General features: G+C 40.8%; 1 protein-coding gene across 1 annotated transcript; it reads left to right on the forward strand.

Moving 5' to 3' along the window:
• Nucleotides 1-5,602: 5,602 nt before the first annotated feature.
• Nucleotides 5,603-19,019, forward strand: LOC132115351 (taste receptor type 1 member 1-like). Its single transcript, XM_059523787.1, has 6 exons — nt 5,603-5,784; nt 5,891-6,188; nt 6,314-7,057; nt 7,280-7,492; nt 17,354-17,474; nt 17,984-19,019. Exons 1-6 carry the CDS (start codon nt 5,603-5,605, stop codon nt 18,916-18,918), a joined length of 2,493 nt encoding a protein of 830 aa, XP_059379770.1. The 3' UTR covers nt 18,919-19,019.
• The last annotated feature ends 1,480 nt before the right edge of the window (nt 19,020-20,499 follow it).

A 20,499-nucleotide genomic window follows, 5' to 3' on the forward strand; every position in this document is an offset into this window, starting at 1 on the left:
AAACAATTGGCAACATTTATCCATTTATCACCCCACACACTCAAATGTACAGCGTTAATGATTAAAAATCGGTTTAACCTTGCTCCTCTGTGGTTTCAGTCACGTCAGTGTCTCCCTCCTTTTCCGACACAATACCACACACGCTGACCTCCCCAATTATAGCCGCGATTTTGCTGTCCACTGATGTGAGATCAGCTGTACATGGGCCCCCACCAGTTGCAGCCACGCTCTGGCGGTGGGAGGACAGTTTTCTCTTTGCCTCCACCTTGAATGAATGAGAATCTTTATTTTGCATACTGTAAGCACATGTAAATAAAACTTTTTGAAAATCAATATTGCTATTTATATAGGTATATAGCCTAATAAAACACAAATGTAATATGTTGGTAAAAAAAAAATTTGTATACCTTCAGGTCGGACCATTTTTTCTTTAATTCTGCAACTGTCCGTTCTGTCCCACTGACACAATTGACGGCAGAAGCAATACTTTGCCACTCGCACTGCTTCTTTTTATTAGTGACCCCACTGCTGTGGCCACCAAATAACACAGTTTTCCGAGCCTCCACCTCCCCTACAAGTGTTTCAATCTCAGTATCTGAGAAATTACGTTTTTTTCCTCTTTTCTCACCTGTCGCCATTATTAAAATTAGGCTAACAGAAATGCACGTTTTCACTTTCTTGGATTAATTAATTGGCGGGTCGCATGCCAGTTTTCCAGGTATATATGGGATTCCACTCTCATTTACATGCTGATCAGCAATCATGAGGTGATTTGCATTGACTATTTATGGTTAAAAATGGGCGTGTACAGGGCGGGATATGAGGCTGGTTCACGTACGCACATCTGCGGGTGATCTGTGATTTATAAAGGGAACATTGCTTACAGGTGTGCGTACGCACGGTTTTATAAATCGGAATATTTTTTGCCGTACGCCATTTTTGGCTTTTGGGCGCACGTAAACTTTTAGTAAAGATCCTACGCATAGTTTTATAAATGAGACCCCTGAACTCCAATCAATCTTGCGGTACTTGCTGATAATCCAATTAGTCTGTACGTGGTAACCAATCAGACTGACCAATAAGAGCAAATAGGCTCACTGAAAGGAGGGATTTAGAGAGAATGAATCTTATAACTAATCATGTGTGAATCATTGGAAAATAAGGTGATATAAAATGCATATTTTTAGTAAACAAAAGTGTTTTTTTTTCTTTTACCTTGCATGCATGTAAACCTATTTTAGGACAATGTGATTAAATTGAAGCTTAAAATATGTACTAACTGTAGTTCAAAAAGTATAAAATTGAACAATTAAACAAGTAAAACAACATTTTCAACTCGCTGCCCACACAACCAAACACATATGGCCCACTGCAAAAAAAATTAACTGATCCCGTATTGTTGGGTTAATAACTTAGTACTCAGAAGCTAGATTGTTAAATGTATTTATTGAATGAACTAGGGCTGTGCGATATGGACAAAAAAAAAAAAAAAACCTAGTGCGATTTCTTTGATCAATTTTGCGATTTCGATTTTAATCACAATTTTGACACACATAGATATGCTTTATAGTCATAAATGCATTCAGGATGAATTTGAAACATATTTCCAAAAGAAAACCGATTAGAGCTTTATCAAAAAGTTGTAACGTCTCTTGAACAGACATAAGTCAAAATAATCACTAAAGTAAAGGTGTAACAAAATTTCTAGACTTATGGCAAAAAATATTTAAATAAATAAATCCCGTGTCCAGAGACCTTTTTCTTTTTTGACATACATTGTTCATAGAGCCCATTAATTGTAGCGGTGCCTCAGGTGTACATTATACAGGTTCACACGTAGGCCTACTCCGTTTGCAGTGTGTATAGTATGTGTATGCGGTGTAGAAGCAGCAGCGAGAGCACATTAATGTAATGCGAAAGCACATTGAAATAATGCACGAGCGTGAACCTCTCTGTTCGCATGAAGATTTCCTTTGCTCTGTCACAAAACCAGACGTGCTTGCTCCGATACACGCTGCTCTGCCCGGAGAGACTGTGCGCACTTAATACGTGTCTTCTCTCACTCAAACTGCGTCCTGTGCACTCACAACTCTCTCTACGGGGAAGTTGTGGCCTAATGGTTAGAGAGTCGGACTCGCAATCGAAGGCTTGTGAGTTTGAGTCTCGGGCCGGCAGGAATTGTAGGTGGGGGGAGTGCATGTACAGTTCTCTCTCGACCTTCAATACCATGACTTAGGTGCCCTTGAGCAAGGCATCGAACCCCCAACTGCTCCCCGGGCACCGCAGCATAAGTTAAGCAGCACAGTGTTCACAGTGTGTGTGTGTGCACTTCGGATGGGTTAAATGCAGAGCACGAATTCTGAGTATGGGTCACCATACTTGGCTGAATGTCACGTCACTTTCACTATTGTCACGTGCTAGATATTAGATATTACTAGTTTTTATTTCTAGGCATTTAACCGCGTGCAGTGTGAACGCTCTGATCCGTTAACATGGGCTCGGAAAAAAGGTGCATCATAGACAGTGTGTGAACCTGGAGTTACGTAGGCATATGCCCAGTCTGTTCTGTTCTCACGCTAAGCGCGTTGCATTCTAAATGGATTCAGAGAGCATACTGCTGGAGGTCAGGGGTGCAGACCTAAAGCAATTTAGAAGTCGCACACGCTCAAATCGTGATTTTATGACGATTTCTATTAATCGCACAGCCCTAGAATGAACTGGCAATGAACAGAAAATAACTCGGGCTGGCACCGCTCAGCAAAACCAGCTCCAGGCAGAGCTCAGCATGTAATAATTAATTATTAATTCATTATTAATATTTAATTAAATTTATTCAAATTTATTTTAATAGTAATTGGCCCACAGGTTGAAAACCACCGAATTAAACTATACTAAATGTACTTGAAGTTGTTCCATTTTAAATCAAGTCAAGTCAAGTCACTTTTATTGTCACATCACCACAGCACATGTGCCTTGGTAAGTGAAATTCTTGGGAGCGTGCTCCAGAGGTTGCAGAAACAATTTACATATAACCATACAGACTTCAACAGAAAATGTGCAATATGCACATATATATATATATATATATATATATATATATATATATATATATATATATAGTCAGTACACACCAGTGATGCGCGGGTCAATGTATAAACAACCCGTACTCGACCGATGTTTTCAACTAACCCGCCCGCAACTCGGACCGCAAAAAAAGAAAAAGAAAATATTGTACCCGACCCGCTTCCTGACCAGCATTTTTTTTAAGTAGTAAATGTGTCGCCGCTTTATACTAATTTAATTACTTATATAGGCTATAGCCTACAGAATAATATGTGTTATGACTGCTCACATAAAGCTTGCCACAAAGAACCGGTTAAAGTAATGATTATGAATGTGTCTAAATTAGCAAGGAGACATTTAATTGTTTAGTAATAAACTGGTGTTTTTAGAGTTGACGATGCAGACTCGCCATGAACGCCAAAGAGAAATGCATATTTCATATTCTGATTACATAATCAGAGAGTGGCCTATTTATTTTGGTTTGAATATTTTCATTTAAAAGTAGACATTTCAAGCTTTCTGTAATATATTGCCTATATTTCTTTTTAAACCCACAGACACTACCTGACCCAAAATATCACCCAAAGTTTCTACAGCTTTTTTCTTAGCTGTTTCAGAATCTGGAAAAATGACTGGGGCTAACTTGTTACTGCAGTCAGTCGAGCGATATGAATGTGTGTGATGTACAGCATGATAAATGTTCGTCACTTCTGCTGCCAAAACTTTGTCAGCCTGTGGGTCATTTGGTTTAGTGAAAAACGATTGCACTGATTTGCATGTTTCTTGCATGTTCCTTTTTTTCACGTCGTATTCTCCACCATGTCCCACAGAAAAACTGCTTTTGCATAGAATATCTTAAAGAACACTTACCACATAACACATTTAATATGTACTTATTATAGCACAATAAATGTAATGTAATAAGTGCATCCAAAATAGCAGAACTTGAGTGTATTTCTCTTTTGGGATGTGAGACCTATGTGGCTGTGCCAACAGAGTGAAATCACTCGAAACCAATCACTCTGCCACCACTTTTAGTTCCTCCAAGGTTCCTGAAAGCAAGACGGGACATGAGAGTGGAAGGACGGGGCTGCCTTCATGAAAGAAGGCGATCCGTTAGCGAAGCAGTGCGAGACTCATGCTCTTGCAGTGAGAGCAGTCTGTCTCAGCAAGGGCAGCCTCAGCGTGCTCGTGGCCCAGGCAAGTGACTCACTCACTGTGCCTGTCTGAAGCATGCAGGGGTGCCCTGCAGGAGCCACACTCATGGGGCAACATTTGCTACAACGCTGCTGAAATTTGCTCATAAGAAATTTGCATTGTGATGAAATGGCATTACAGGCTGATATTACGCAACTGACTCACAGGCAATTCAATATCTTTCAGGGACATGTCTTTTGAAGATTTATTTTTTTAATTGAATCAATCCCAGTTGTGTATATAGCTGGTGTTATCCCCATGTTAATTTAGGATATTGTGACGGCTGCCTCCCCCGTAATTATCATCGGCACCTCATTCTTTAATTGCCGCCCTTTACCAGGCTCATGACAGGATTGGGTGTGTGAGAAAGGAGGGGCGCTGGATGAGCCAGTGCTGGCGGCATGTGATGGGGCACACCTGATGCAAATGGAGCCTCATCACCACCGCTGTTTGAAAGCCCAACACGCCTCTCCTCGAGAGACCTGTCTGTTCCTCGTGCATGCAAGCTGGTGTCCTTGTGGGTCCAGGAAGGGTGTGTAGAGGGACTCCCTTTTATTCACTTTTATTTCCCTGTTTTGGTTTATTTTCTGTTAATAAAAGCCTCTCCGAAGCCTGACGCCACCCCCACTGTATCTGTCATTTAATCCTCCTGCCACAATATAGATACATGGTTGTGTAATAACTGCACAATAAAAGTATGCTAGGATGGCTTAGGTGTTTTAATGTGCCACTAGTGGGTGGACGAATCTAGATTAATGTGAGATATGTAAAACATTTAAATTAATGCAGGAACTGGGTTATGCAAATTTATAAATGTAAAGTTTATCACAACAGAATGTTGCTGTTTTTCCCCTAGTTCATTTAGAATCTATGTATTTTCTGTTAGATTTCAGCATTCAAGGAGAGCATTAACAATTTTAAATACTGAAACAATGATGAAAACATCACAGTATTCACCTCAACAAATAAATATGATGAATAAATGAATAAAATCTCATATACTATACATATACTGTATACACAACAGTGAGAGTCATCACAGTTTGTTTAACCATCTCTAAACTGTAAAAATCTAACTGTAAAAACCCTGCTAATAAGAGTTGATTTATAAATACAAACATTTGAACAATTTATATATAAGGACACATTTGTGGTGTAATGCATGTAAAAATTATTGATGTGCTTCATGAGTTAGATATGGAAATTGACTTTTGAATCAGTGAATATAGTGGTTTAAGCAAATTGAAATGTCCATTAAGAAAATTAAGTCTTGAATATGAGCCTGACAGTTCTCAAATGATTAGCCATTGTGCACATAGTCTGTTTCACAACTTCTTAAACCATGCTTCTCAGTTGCATTTACATTTTGCTCGTGGGCTTTACCAATTGTTTCTTTTTCAAAATGTCTTGGTCAGCATCAGACTTCAGCTTGGAGGGAGATTATGTATTGGGTGGCCTTTTCCCTTTACATGAAATTGAACAAGAAACAACGCTGTTTTCCGCAGAGACCTCCGAATGTTTCAGGTAAGCAAGGATCTTTTACCAGTCTTGGGTTATGAATGCACAATATTTTAAATCAAAGTAGAATTTCTTCAAAGTCCTCATTAACGTCCTCACTTCTATTTTCAAGGCACATTTCTTCAAAATCTGGCTATCACATGTTGCAAGTAATGAGGTTTGCTGTTGAGGAGATTAATAACTCCACCACTCTTCTGCCCAATGTTTCTCTGGGATATGACATTTTTGACTATTGTTCTAATATAAAGAATGTCAACTCAGCCTTACGTTTCATCTCAGATAATGGCTCAATTAAACCTAGAGAAAAACTCAACAACTATAAGCCTAAAGTGATTGCTTTAACAGGACCATATGGAAGCACAAGAACTATGACTATTGCACCTCTGTTCACAATGGACCTTATACCAATGGTAAATTATGTTTCTTTTTATACAGTACACAATAAAATTCTTACACACTTGCTTCCTACCACATAGGACTACCACGTCACTACATAGATGAGTGTGTTTTTTCTCTCTCTCTCTCTCTTTCAAAGGTTAATTATGGAGCTTCTACCTATGCATTAAGCAATAAACTTCAGTATCCTTCCTTTGTAAGAACAATTCCTAGCAACAAAGACCTGATAGAGATGATTATTCACATAATACGGTGGTTTGGATGGAACTGGGTTGCCTTTCTTGGTAGCCAAGACGATTACAGTTCAGATGGACTAAAGCTGTTTAATGAGTATATAAACAATACTGGTATTTGTTTGGCCTATCAAGAGCGTCTAAGTCTAAATGCAAACTACAGTCTAACACTTAAAAAGATTGATATCCTCAACATCAATGTCATTGTTATTTTCGCTGTGCCACAATATGCAAGCAAATTTATCAAAGCAGCCATAGCAAACAACATCCAAGAGAAAGTATGGATTGCAAGTAATGCATGGTCTATGAATCAACAGCTTCCAAGAGAGCCAGGAATTGAGAAAATTGGCACAATCATTGGCATTACAGAGAGACTGTTGTCATTGCCCGGATTTAATGAATTTGTCTATAAAGCCAGAGGAGCATCTGATAATGGCCATAATGTTGCTGAGGGTGATGCCAAGAGTAAGACATGTAATCAAGTTTGTCATTACTGCTCATTGCTGACTGCTGTGGAGATTATAAATGAGAATCCATCACTTTCCTTTGCCATCTATGCTGCCATATATACTATAGCTCATGCATTACATAAAGTACTGCAGTGTGACATCAATGAATGCCAGAAAAATACAATGGCTAAGCCATATATGGTAAGTGAACTAATATGAATCCATGACAAGTTGAATCAGTATTATTATACATTATATTATTGCTTATATTATTTAATTATTATATTCAATAATTTAATAAATGAATAAAACAAAAGTAAAATAAATTTTATTAATGTAACATACCATTAATATCATATAATATTGACAATATAGTTATATACATTATTTGTCTTTTTTATTTCTTTACACACCTCACAACAGCTTCTGGGAGAAATAAAGAAGTTGGATTTTATACTCAATGGCCGTCAGGTGAAATACGATGATCATTTTGATCCAGCTATCAGTTTTGCAGTTGTGCTTTGGCGCACTGAAGTGAATCCTCCACAGTTTCAGATGGTGGGCATATATGAGAAACATCCAGAAATTACTTTTACTATTGATAACGCACTCCTTACCTGGCATAACAATGGTTCTGTAAGTATTTTTGTTATCTAAAAATTTAGCTTTATAAATGACAGTTTTCTCAATCAGTTTACACATTTTGCCAAATGAAAGTTAACTTGCAGACTTCTACTTTAGCAAAACAATTACATTTATTGTCAAGATGAATGAGATTAAAGGAAATTAAAATGTGCTTGATATTTACTCATGTGAGAGGTTACTCTGAAATCAAAATGTACTGCAAGTTTCAAAACTCAAAACTAATGCCCTAAGTTAAAATATAAATTACCCTTCTGAAATGCCAAGATTTTAAATCAGGAAAATCATGATGTTGCAATTTCACCTCAACACGCACCTTGACATGCATAATGGTTTTATGTAGTAAAACCTTATTTCTATAGTCCACTTTAGACATTTTACTAACAGCAGTGGCATGCACAGACTCCGAGGGGCAGGGGCAAATTGCGGCACAATTGCGGACCAGGGGTGGGGGTTTGGAGTCTTTATGGGTTTGTATCCCCTCGGCTAGGGGTGGGCGATATGATAAAAATATAACGGTTCTATTTTTATTTATTTATTCATTTAATAAATATCATTATTTTATCGCGATTCCTTGTCATGTTGGTTTTTCTGTTTTGCAAGCTGTTTGAGCATCACAGCCAAATTAATTTCCCTATTATAAAGCCTTTTAAGGTAAAAAAAAATATGAAAAGGTATGGTGGATATTTAGACCAAAGTGCATAGGTAAAGATCAAAATTGTTGTCATTATTTTATCTTTTTTATAATTATTATTATTATTATTATTATTATTTTAAAAGATACAAATTACAAATATAGATATTATACAAATAAAATAAAGTTGTTGTTTTTTTCCAGGTACAATAGGTGTGTTTAGCAGGAGCAAAATGAATGAACAAATATAAAAATAAAACACTATATACATTGATTCCTATTAAAGCAGCTGTATTAAAGTTTTTTAGTTAAGAGTTTTGAGTGATTTTTCTCTCTGTGTTTGGTGTTTTATTAACATTAAAAGAATAATTCACCCAAAATATTAAATAGTGTTTTATTTTTTATAGCTTCATGTACAGTACACAAAATTTGTTTTAAAACCTGAATGAGTTTCCTTCCTCTCTTAAACAAACGCTATTTTGAAAAAGGTGGAAAACCAAACAGTTGCTGGTTCACAGTTCCTACTATCAAAGTCAATGGTGGACCAGCAACTGTTTGGTTACACAGATTCTTCAAAATGTCTTATTTTGTTTTCAGCACAAGAAGTTAACATAGGTCTGGGACAACATGTGAGTGAATAAATGATGACAGAAATTAAATTTTAGGGTGAACTATCCCATTAATTCACACAGCAGCAAGTAGCCTACTGTCCCTTTAAGACCTGCACGCATCTGATATACATGCATCCTTTCAGTTTGTGTACATCCACATGGGGTTCAGAATATTTATTTTTTTATCCACAGTAATATTACACTTGTAAAGTATATATATGTATAGTATAAATATGTCACTTTGTTTCATAATTACAGTGTATGTTTTTCTTTATCTACTCTTAAAAAATGGAAGAGAAATGTGACAACATGCCCCATAGGTGGGGTACATTGTAACATCTGAGAGGCACGTTGTAACATGACCATATGACAGGTTAAAATGTTATCTGATCGAACGGAAAAAAAAATAAACATATATATTTTTTTCTTTTCAAATAATATAATGTTTTTTTTTAGAATTAAAAATAATCTGATTTAAGAGTTTGATAATGAACACATTGCAATCAATGCTTGGGAGGACCCACATAAATGAGAAAAAAATGCTTTACGTGTTTTGAAATAATAATTTCTAAACATTAAGCTGACTAAACATTGTCAGTTTTTATTCTCCTGTTTCTCATTAAAATTCATTAAAGTAAATAGTGTAAATGACATCGCTAATGTCATAGAATAGCACATTGTAACGTAGTGTTACAACGTGCCCCATCTGCGCAACTGGAAGTTAAAACTGGTAAGTGTCTTCTGCTAGTTATTAAAAAATTAAAAAATTATCTGAACTGATAAATAACAGACTGGAGATTAAAATAATAGTAGTTCTCTTACGAGAGCTCTCTCGTACTGCGTCTTAGCTAAAACGCTACGGGAAAAGTCTCTTTTCACGAAATACTGAAGCAAAAAATTATCCTTAATTTTGTATTTTTGTAAAGCGCATTTGCAGCAGTACACAGCCATAGGCGAGACGGCTCGTTCGCTCATTGGCTTGTTCTGTGGCAACTGTAAAGCCTATCGAGTTCGGGCTGATGCAACATCAGACCAATGAGGGCGCTTCGCGCCCTTCTTGCCACTTCCCACCGAAACGGGTGTGGCCCAACCTATAAAAGGAGCTCGAAAAGGCTGACTCACCTGATTTTTCATCTCTTCAGCGAAGCTCACGCATCGCTGGATCACGGAGGAAGCAAGCGCCGTCTGAGAAAGCACATCAGCAGGACGAGCCATTCTGAAGCTGCTGGCATCGCCGCCTTCCACTGCCGTTCCTGCTGTGCTATCCGGCGCCTATATCCTTTCAATTCTGTTATATCCAAGCTGTTCTTTATGTGTGTGTGTGTGTTCGCCCTGCGACACACACTCATAAAAGAGCTCGTGTCTTTTTTAAGATGCCGTCCTGCGGCTCGTCAGAGCCCCACTCAGCGAGGGAGACCGGTACGTCATCTGTGTCTCCTGCCTGGGTGAAGATCATGCAGCGCTCGCGCTCGCTGACGGCGGATGCCCCCACTGCGAGCTGTTGCCATGGTGACTCTGAGGACTCGCCTGGCCTTTTTCTCTGACCGTAAAAGCATCGCTTCCAGCGGATTCCGGAACCGTCTTCAGCTCAACCGAGCTCGCCTTGCTTCACCCCCCACCCCCCCCCCCCCCCCCCGCATCGCTTCCCGGTGGGCAGCGCCCGCTGTTTGCCGGCGCTTCGTCCGAGGAAGTCGATCTCAGGGCCGCGTCGGGGGAAGAGGACACGCGCTCTCTGCTAGCTTTGGGCAGTGAAGGCTGGGCGAGCTCCGAGGATCTCGCGCCTTCTGCTCAGAAGCCCAGCAGACGAGCTGACATCAAGAAGGAGCCGGGGCGAATGCTCGTGTTGGCCGCGATGAGTCTCGGCCGTGAGTGGTTTGCACCAGCGCCCCCCCTCTCGTTCCCGGCTGGATGGTATTTCCCTTTCGGATGAGCGTACTTCTCAAAGCCCGCCTCATTTCTTCCTGAGCTTCACGAAGAGGTGGCGAAGGCTTGGAACGCTCCATATTCAGCGTGAACTCGTTCGTCTGTCTCACTAGCATTCTCCACACTGATGATGTTAAAAACAGGAACTACCACTCACTTCCGCCAGTGGAACAGGCGATAGCGACGCACCTTTGTCCGCCCTCTGCTGGACGGCGGCAAAAAAGCGGTGTTGCCATCTAAAGCCTGCTGAGTGACGCTGCGTCGGCACTACTAACGATGGCTGCTTCATCGAAGCGCAGGTGTACGAGTTCCGCTGTGGCCGAGCTCTCACCCAAGCGCGCCCCTGTTTCAGTTCCAGGAATTGTGACTGTCTCAGCGTTTTCTGCAATGCGCAAGCCTGCACAGTGGCCCGCTTGCCTGCACGCAAAAGCCGTTATCACAACAGCTTCAGCAACGCAGCTCGAGACCCCCGTTCTCGCTCTACCGGCCATCGCCCCGCGCCGTGGGGACCGTGGCAGAGGATTGCGGTGAGGCCGGGAGCCCCGAAGCCATCCTAGGAAAGCCATCTATGCATGCTGCATGACGCTGCGTCGGCACTACACACGATGGCTGCTTCATCGAAGCGCCGGTGTACGAGTTCCGCTGTGGCCGGGCTCTCACCTAAGCGCGCCGCTGTTTCAGTTCCAGATATTGTGACTGTTTCAGCGTTTTTTGCAATGCGCAAGCCTGTACGGTTGCCCGCTTCCCTGCACACAAAAACCGTTATCACGGCTACCCAGATATTTCCCGAAAAAGGTGTAATTTCTGGTGTACCGGCCACGGCCGATGGTGCTATAAATGTAGTGACGATGCCCACTGCTCAGTGCCCATCTCCACATATAAGCACAGCCCTTCACACAGGGCTTGCGCCCATAAAAGTGACTCAAGTCGATCACGCACACTTCATAGTAGACGTGCCCACTCCTCAGTGCCCACAATCACTATGTCACACGCGTCATGTGGTTTCTGTAAAAACGAAACCCGTGCACGTTCGTCTGGCCACGGCCGATGGTGCTATAAATGTAGTGACGATGCCTACTCCTCAGTGCCCATCTCCACATGTAAGCACAGCCCTGCACACAGGGCCTGCGCCCATAAAAGCGACTCAAGTCGATCGTGCACACTGCATAGTAAGCGTGCCCACCCCTCAGTGCCCACAATTACTATGTCACACGCGTCATGTGGTTTCTGTAAAAAAAAAAAAAAAAAAAAACCCTTGCACGCTCGTCCGGCCACGGCCGATGGTGCTATAAATGCAGTGACGATGCCCACTCCTCAGTGCCCATCTCCACATGTAAGCACAGCCCTGCACACAGGGCTCGCGCACATAAGATCGACACAGATTGGTCGAGCGCGCCGCATAGTAAACGTGCCCACTCCCCAGTGCCCACATACAGTATGTCACATACAGCGCGTGGCTTCTGTAAAAACGAGCCCCGTGCACGTACGCTCTGCACAGGCAGACAGCGAGTTGAAAGTGGTAAATGTGCACATATGCAGCCCACAGTTACTCGCAGACATATAGAGTCCCACGGGACCTGCTCAGCCTTCCCCCAGTCGGTTAAGTGCCGGGACGGGTTCGAGGAGGAGCGATCGTCGGCATTTGTTGGGTTCGTAGATCGATCTGCTGGAGGGAATGGAGACGGGCACGTCCTTATCTCCTACCTTAACCATCAGATCTGCCCGATTCCTGGGTTCGGAAGCCCGAGCTTCGGTTCTTCCCCCCGAGCACCGGGCTTGATGCTCTACCTTTCTTTTTCCGAGGAGATTGACATGTAGGGCGTCCGCATTCTGAACTATATCGACGATTGGTTGATTTTAGCTCAATCAGAGCAAATGGCGGTTCGACATCGAGATGTCGTTCTCGCACATATGGGGGAGCTGGGTTTGAGACTGAACGCCAAGAAGAGTGTACTTTCTCCAGTTCAGAGAACCACCTATCTAGGCGTAGTGTGGGAGTCGACCATGATGCAGGCACGTCTGTCTCCTGCTCGGTTCGAGTCAATCCTTACCTCAGTCAAGAGAGTCAGAGAAGGCCAGTTACTCACTGTCAAGCAGTTTCAGAGACTGTTAGGGCTTATGGCAGCTGCGTCCAACGTGATACCTTTTGGCCTCCTGCACATGAGATCCCTACAGTGGTGGTTCAAGACCAAGGGATTTTCCCCGAGGGGGAATCCATTACGAACTATCAAGGTCAAATGGTGATGCCTTCATGCCTTAGACATATGGAAGAAACCTTGGTTCTTGAATCAGGGCCCGGTGCTGGGAGCTCTTGGTCGCCATGTAACACTAGCGACAGACGCGTCCCTCACCGGTTGGGGTGTGGTCATGAGTGACCACCCTGCCCGCGGTCTGTGGAGCAGTCGCCATCTGACACGGTATACCAGTTGTCTAGAGATGCTAGCTGTGCATCGAACATTGAAATATTTACTCTCAGACCTGAGAGGTCACCATGTGTTGGTGCGCATCGACAACACATTGGCGATCTCTTATATCAGTCACCAAAGAGATCTGCATTCGCGCCCCTTGTACAAGCTAGCACACCAGATCCTTCTGTGGTCCCAGGACAAACTCCTCTCGTTCGGAGCAGTGTATATTCCTGGGAGATTGAATGTGGGAGCAGACATACTGTCGGGACATTTGGAAGAAACTTCACCCCGAGGTGGTGAAGTAGATATGCAGAGTTTTTGGACCTCTTTGCGACTCAAGAGATATCGCAGTGTCCCCTCTGTTTCTCTCTAGTTCATCCTGCTCCTCTGGGACAGACCAGGCTGAGGCTTCGTCTGTACGCCTTTCCCCCTATCGCTCTGCTCCCGGGAGTTCTGGGCGAGAGTACGCCAGGACAGGGTCCATCTTCTATAAGTAGCCCCGTTCCGGCCAGGCCCAGTATGGCTTGCAGATTTGATATCACTCCTCGACGGCTCTCCATGGGAGATACCGATCAGGACAGATCTACTCTCTCAGGCACAGGGCAAAATAATTCACCCCTCGCCCGGAGTTGTGGAAGTTGTGGGTGTGGCCCCTGAGGGGGCACAGTTCATAGCTTCCGGTCTCTCAACCGAGGTTGTTGAGACCCTCCTCCAATCCAGAGCTCCTTCTACGAGGAAACTGTACGCCCTGAGGTGGAAGCTCTTCACCTCATGGTGCAGAGACCGCCAGCTTGACCCTGTTAACTGCCCAGTTGGTACAGTTCTTGAATTTCTCCAAGCTAGGCTCTCTGCGATTAACTTACTCCACCTTAAAGGTGTACATGGCAGCCATAGCTGCTTACCACGTCCCTTTCAAAGGTCAATCAGTGGGTAGACACCCCCTAGTTACACGTTTCCTCAGCGGTGCTTTGAGGCTGAGACCTCCAGTACGGTCCCGTGTTCCCCCCTGGGACTTGGTTGTGGTGTTAGAGGCTCTTTGTAAAGCTCCATTTGAGCCGATTCATGATATCTCAGATGACATCTGACCCTTAAGACTGCCCTATTACTGGCTATTACTTCTCTAAAGAGAGTTGGAGACCTTCAGGCACTCTCTGTGGCCCCTACCTACTTAGACTTTTCCCCTGGTATGGCCAAAGCATTTTTATACCCTCGAGCAGGTTACGTTCCTAAAGTTCCCTCTGTTACGCCACAACCCATAGTACTGTAGGCCTTCTGGCCTCCTCCCTTTCAGGAGCCAGACCAGGAGAAGCTAAATTGTATTTGTCCATTCGAGCGCTGGACGCATACGTCCACAGAGCTGCCATGTGGAGAAAATCAGACCAATTGCTTGTTTGCTACGGTCCTCCTAAAAAGGCGTTTTTCAACATCATACATCCTCACTTAGGTGTCCAAGCCAGAGGTGATCAAACCCTGTTCCACTAACACAAGGCCATGGAATCACTCTTTTTAAGTCACAGTCATCTGGAAGCCCTTACAATAATATGAAGACCATGTAAAAGTAGCCCCAGCATCCTGAACAATGGAAATAATAAATGGCAGGATCCCGAATGTGTTTTATTTAAGAGGGTGGTAGATTTCCTCATTTGCTTGGAACGTGAGATCTGTATGTAATGAGAGAGGCTGGGCATACAGAAGTCAAACTCTGTTCTCTCAACCTGGCCAGGGTATGCATTAAAGGGGTCATATGATGCGATTTCAATTTTTTCCTTTCTCTTTGGAGTGTTACAAGCTCTTGGTACATGAAGACGATCTGTCTTAAATCCAAAGAGATATTCTTTATCAAAGTTAAGACTCAAATGCCACACACCCCTAAAATGGCTCATTGAAACACACCCCCACATGTCTATGTCACTATGTGGAAATATTTGCATAATGCTGCCTAAATGTTCATGCAAAGAAAGAAGGCGTGGTTTCAGTAACCACAGTTAGAGTTGAAGCAGTCAAGTCAGGGAGATGCTGTGTGTATTTAGGCAAAAGCACTTTATTTGGCCTTCAGAAAGTAAGTGCGTTTAGGAAAGATTACTTACAACAGAACAGCAACCCATTTTATAGATGACCATTTCATGAACCTTGGAGAGGAGGTCATTCTGACTTTGCTACAACAATCTGGTGCTTCTGAATCAACTACTTGAAGTATGTTTTGCTATTAGTTTAAGTATTTGCTATTGACTGTTCAAATGTGGAGTTTTGCACATTGTTTATGTGTGTGTGTGTGAGCTCACGCATATGTGTGTGTGAGAGAGAGAGACAGAGAGAGACGGTCACACAGTTGAGTCAGCTGTCTTGCCATCCGTGGCTTGTGTACTGCAAACACATATAGTAGGAGCTTTATCAGTGTCTGTTCCGCGACTCTGTTCCCTTTTTTTAATGATCAAACAAAGGACATTATTCACTGTCTTTACATTTATTTTGAAATATGAAGCTTGCGATTATGGAAAGGGGCGTTACATTTCCGACGAGTGCTTGTGGTGTCCGGTCCATCACAATGCACTGGATCAGTTGGCCAATCAGAGTAGACTGTGCTTGTCAGAAAGAGGGACTTTGTAGAAAATTACTCGTTTGAGAGAGAGGTGGGGCATAGAGGACCTACAATAATGTACAGTATTTGAAAAATAATGTGTTTTTTGAACATTAAGGCATGTCAACATATTCTGTTACTCCAAATACACAAAATAATTATTACTTTAATAGTTAAAGGGGATGGTATTCATAGAGCATGGCAAGTCTGCATCCATGTTCAGAATGCCTGGGGCCGCCCATTACAACAAAATGTATCATCTGTTCCATACTAAAAAGCTTGTGAGCTAAAGCATGAAGCTCGGAGGAGCACATTTCTCCAAAACAGTTGATATATCCTGCTACTATTGCAAGGTGCCAGAACATGATGCCACTGCAAATGGGACAGAAAATGTTTCAGAGCCTTCCACACTTTAATGATTAATTGTGATCAGGATAAAGAAGAGACTTGCAGCCAGTATAACAAATATGCTTTTGGGAAAAAATGACCTGCCGCTACTTTAACTGTTTTGAAAGTAAGACATTTTTGTGCATTTAAACGTACAGTATGGGATTTCTGGCCACCAGGGGTCACTCAATCAAAATAATAACATGAGACGTACTTTGATGACGTCGGGAAAGAGCGTGGGCTCATGGGAGTTGTTGTCATTGGAACAAGCACTCTGTCGCTCCCCACATTCTGCTCTCATTCTAACTTAGTATTTTGACGAACGGAGAGATATATGAATTATCAGACCCCTATCAAATCAATATTCCATCTAGCTAGTAGTAATATATGTTAAAAAACACGGTCGCCTTTCGTTAATAATTATAATTACATTTATACTATGATATCGAACAAGATAGTGAACTGCATTTGAAGCTACTTTATCCAGCTAGATATAGAACAAATGTGGATTTACATTATACTATACATGAGAGCTAGTCCGTCTGCGTTTTACACAAGACATCATCGTTTCACAAAATATACGGATAGATACAGTTAGCTGAATGAATGCATACCTGTTTATTAGAATGCAAGCGAGTTCGGCATCTCTCTGTAGTTTCAGCTTGTCACGAAGCTCTCTCCATCTTGGAAATGCAGCTCCAATATTTACCCGTGTCTTGTTTCTTCTCTTGTCTCAAAACCTTCTCGGGTCATTTATTTCACCCGTACGTTTGCGCTTCACAGAACGTGCAGGCAAAGCATAATCATGATCCATAACTAAGTTATTGATTGAGGTATAAATACTAATATAAACAATATAAATATAAAATATAATAGTCTCGATCAAGGCTTAGCTACTACTTTTTCTTTTTCGTCTCTTCTTTGCTTCTGTTCACTTTTGTATTTGGCGGCTCCGCCGGGTTCCGCAGGAAGTTAGATAAACTAGAGGGGTCAAAGGTTATATGACGCCATAGACGGGCGACAAAACGGAAATAAAGAAACATGCCGTGTCTTCTAATTAAACTATAATTTTCTCCAAATTTGAAAGTTTGTGGAAACTGTTTGGATAATGTAAGTACACAACTAAAAAAAAATATATATAACATAGATATAGTGATTTCTGCTGTTTTTAAAGCAGAAAAATTACATATTGTGCCTTTAAGGCAATAATATAATTTGTGTTGTATTGTGTTTACTGATCTTAGTTTGGAGAAATGTGTAAAATCGATTGAAATTAATGGTAACTTTAATAATACATTTTCCCATTCCTGAAAGGTTCCTTTCTCAAACTGCTCTGTTGAATGTAAGGCGGGATATTCAAGGCAACCTGGAGGTTTTCATAGTTGCTGTTTTACGTGTAAAAAATGCCCGCCTAACACCTATGTGGATTTTTCTCGTAAGTACCCTAGGCAGCAGACAATGACAACTTGGAATTTAAAGAGGTAGTCCACCCAAAAATGGAAAATCTGTCATCATTTACTTACCTTCATGTGGTTCCAAAGCTGTATGCATTTCTTGTTCTTTATGCTGAACACAAAATAAGATATTTTGAAGAGTGTTAGTAACCAAATAATTGCCTATTGAATTTTCAATTGTATTTTTATCCACAGTCAGTGGAAACTGTTTGGTTACCAAATACCAACATTTTTCTAAATATGTTCTTTTATGTTCCTCAGAAGAAAGAAAGTCATGCAGGCTTGGAATGACATGAGTGTGATTAAATGATGACAGATTTTTCATTTTCTATGCGGATCTCTTAAAGCTCCCTCACCTCATTCTACAATGCAATATTTTGAGTTATGGTGCTATTTGAAGTGTGATATTTAAACTCAAAATATTTCCCACATCAAGTTACAGTTATTGAAAATACTAATTAATATTCCTATTATTTTTCCTTTTTTTCAGGGGACTCTTATACCTGTTTTCCTTGTGCAGAGGGTGAATGGTCTGATGAGGGCAGCACAACATGTCAGACACGTACTATTGTCTATCCTCAGTTTACAGAAATCCTCTCCATCATTGTCATGGTTTCTGCTGCATGCCTAATTTTTCTCCTTATTGCCATATTCTGCCTTTTTGCCTACAATTACGACACACCAGTGGTGAAGTCTGCTGGTGGCAGCATGTGTTTCCTCATGCTGACCAGTTTGATTCTGTCTAGCATAAGTGTGTTCTTTTTCTTTGGAAAACCCACATTTGTATTTTGCCTCCTGAGAAATGCCATATTTGAATATTTCTTCACTGTCTGTATTTCCTGTTTGACTGTACGTTCCTTTCAAATTATTTCTGTTTTTAAAATGGCTACTCAGTTCCCTAAGGTGTACAGCCTTTGGGTAAAACACAATGGCCAGTGGATCTTCATTGCATTTTTTTCTTTCATTCATTTAATGTCTTGTGTAATATGGATGACTGTCAATCCTGTCAAAGCCATTGCTGACTCGTGGACTTTTAAAGATCAAATTATGCTCATCTGTGAAATGGGGAGCACTATATCCTTTACCATAGTCATGTTTATAAGTTGGTTTATTGGTGTCTTGTGTCTCCTGTTTTCTTATATGGGAAGAGATCTGCCGAAAAATTACAACGAGGCCAAATCAATAACCTTCAGTCTCATTTTGTACTATCTGACCTGGATTGCTTACTTCACAGCATACCTCTCTGTCAAAAGCAAATACATTATCATTTTGAATGCAGTGGCCCAGGTATCCAGTATAAATGGAATTCTCTTCAGTTATTTCATACCAAAATCTTACGTCATAATATTCCAACCACAAAAGAACACTCCTGCATACTTTCAAACTTCTATTCAGAACTACACCCAAACCATAAGTAGGACCTAGACACATACATTAGATGTGTGTTGTGTATAGAAGGTCAACTCTTTACTTTTCAACTTCACTTTTATGTTACTACAATTTTAACATCTCCTTGTGCTGCTTGATATTGCAAACTGGTGTGTCTTCAAACAGGAAAATCAAAGTTGGCACACCACAGCTCCAAAAGTAGAAACATTTTTAATTATTTTCTCACCACAGGTGACTTTTAGAGCCTAAAAGCATCAGACAATGAACACACACAAAGAGGGTTGTAATTTTGTGTGACTTTTTTTTCTGAGGGAAGGGTTTCCTAAATATGAACAGATGTGAACCTCCAGACTTTATGCAATTTTTCTTTATATGCTTTTGTGAAATAATGATTTGTTGTCTTTAAAATTGTTTAAAGAGTATATGTCTGTAAACTGTTAGCTATGTGTTTTGGGGTGAATGGGAAAGTAGTGTTAGATGTTTATTATTATGTTACTTTTTGTTTAATTTTTTGCATATTTTGTTAAGAATGCATATTAATAAAGTATCAAAAAAGAGCAACATCTTTGCCCATATAACAGCTTTTCATGAAATAAGCATTACTAATATGCTTCACATATCAGAGGGTGAACCAACTCCAGGTTAAGTATAGCCTAATGTTAATGTAATTCAGGGGTGGCCAGGCCCCCATAAGAACATAAGATTTGCACCCAGTTCAAGACAGCAGTCCAAAACAGTTAATTGATAAGTTCACATCATCAATTAACAAAGAGTCTGAATTATGGTGTTTCACATGAGCAACAGAGTTCTGCTGTTCTGTCCCCACCAATGTCTAAATCAAATATACGCACTTAGTATTGAGTGAATTGAGTGTGCATTCAGCACTATATGCAGCTCACGCTCACATATGAGCCAGAAAGTCACTTTGTCAAGGGTGATGACATATTCAGTCATAATGACATATATCTTCGTGCTTTATGAATTTTGATACAGACAATACCATGCACATCCTTTATATGTGGGACATTTCTGATCAATTAAACTAAAATGCAGTTTTTGTTTAGGTTAGAGTGAATAGAGTCACATATCACAATGTACATTAATTCAACCACACAGCCTATATAAATTAGCCAGGCTTTTATAATATAGCCCTCTTCAAGAAGGCAAATCTTTTTTTTTTTTTTTTTTTAGAAAAAATCCATATGTTCATATTTATAATCTAAATAGATTAATACAGATATTTGCATGGCAACATTACCTTCACTTGATATTAGTTCTTAAAACAGCAAAACTGACTTTTGTTTAACTGAATGATTTTCTATTACATTTGTGCTAATGTTTCATGTAAATATGAATATTTTGCAATCTAGGTGTATTCATGTTTTATAAGTAAATGCTTAGGCATGTACGTTCATCTCTCAAAACTGATGTAATAAAGACTGTGGCAGGACAGATTAGAATGTGGAGGGCTATATAATGTAGTTCACGGTTCCTCACTTACCTGTAATTTTCTAGTAGATCTAAAGACTTGTATTAGCTTGTTCAGTTGTTTAATTAGGGCTGAAGGCAGTTAAACTCAGTAGAGCAGTGGCATTGCTTGACTGCATTTGAGGAACG

This window comes from Carassius carassius, chromosome 34 (genome assembly GCF_963082965.1).
Source record: "Carassius carassius chromosome 34, fCarCar2.1, whole genome shotgun sequence".
Classification (NCBI taxonomy): Eukaryota; Metazoa; Chordata; class Actinopteri; order Cypriniformes; family Cyprinidae; genus Carassius; species Carassius carassius.

Excerpts from the sequence above, each read along its gene's own strand:
- LOC132115351 (XM_059523787.1), top strand. The coding sequence starts at position 5,603 with ATGCTTCTCAGTTGCATTTACATTTTGCTCGTGGGCTTTACCAATTGT. Across the intron at positions 7,058-7,279 it reads CAATGGCTAAGCCATATATG|CTTCTGGGAGAAATAAAGAA; the intron begins GTAAGTGAACTA and ends ACCTCACAACAG. Across the intron at positions 7,493-17,353 it reads CCTGGCATAACAATGGTTCT|GTTCCTTTCTCAAACTGCTC; the intron begins GTAAGTATTTTT and ends CATTCCTGAAAG.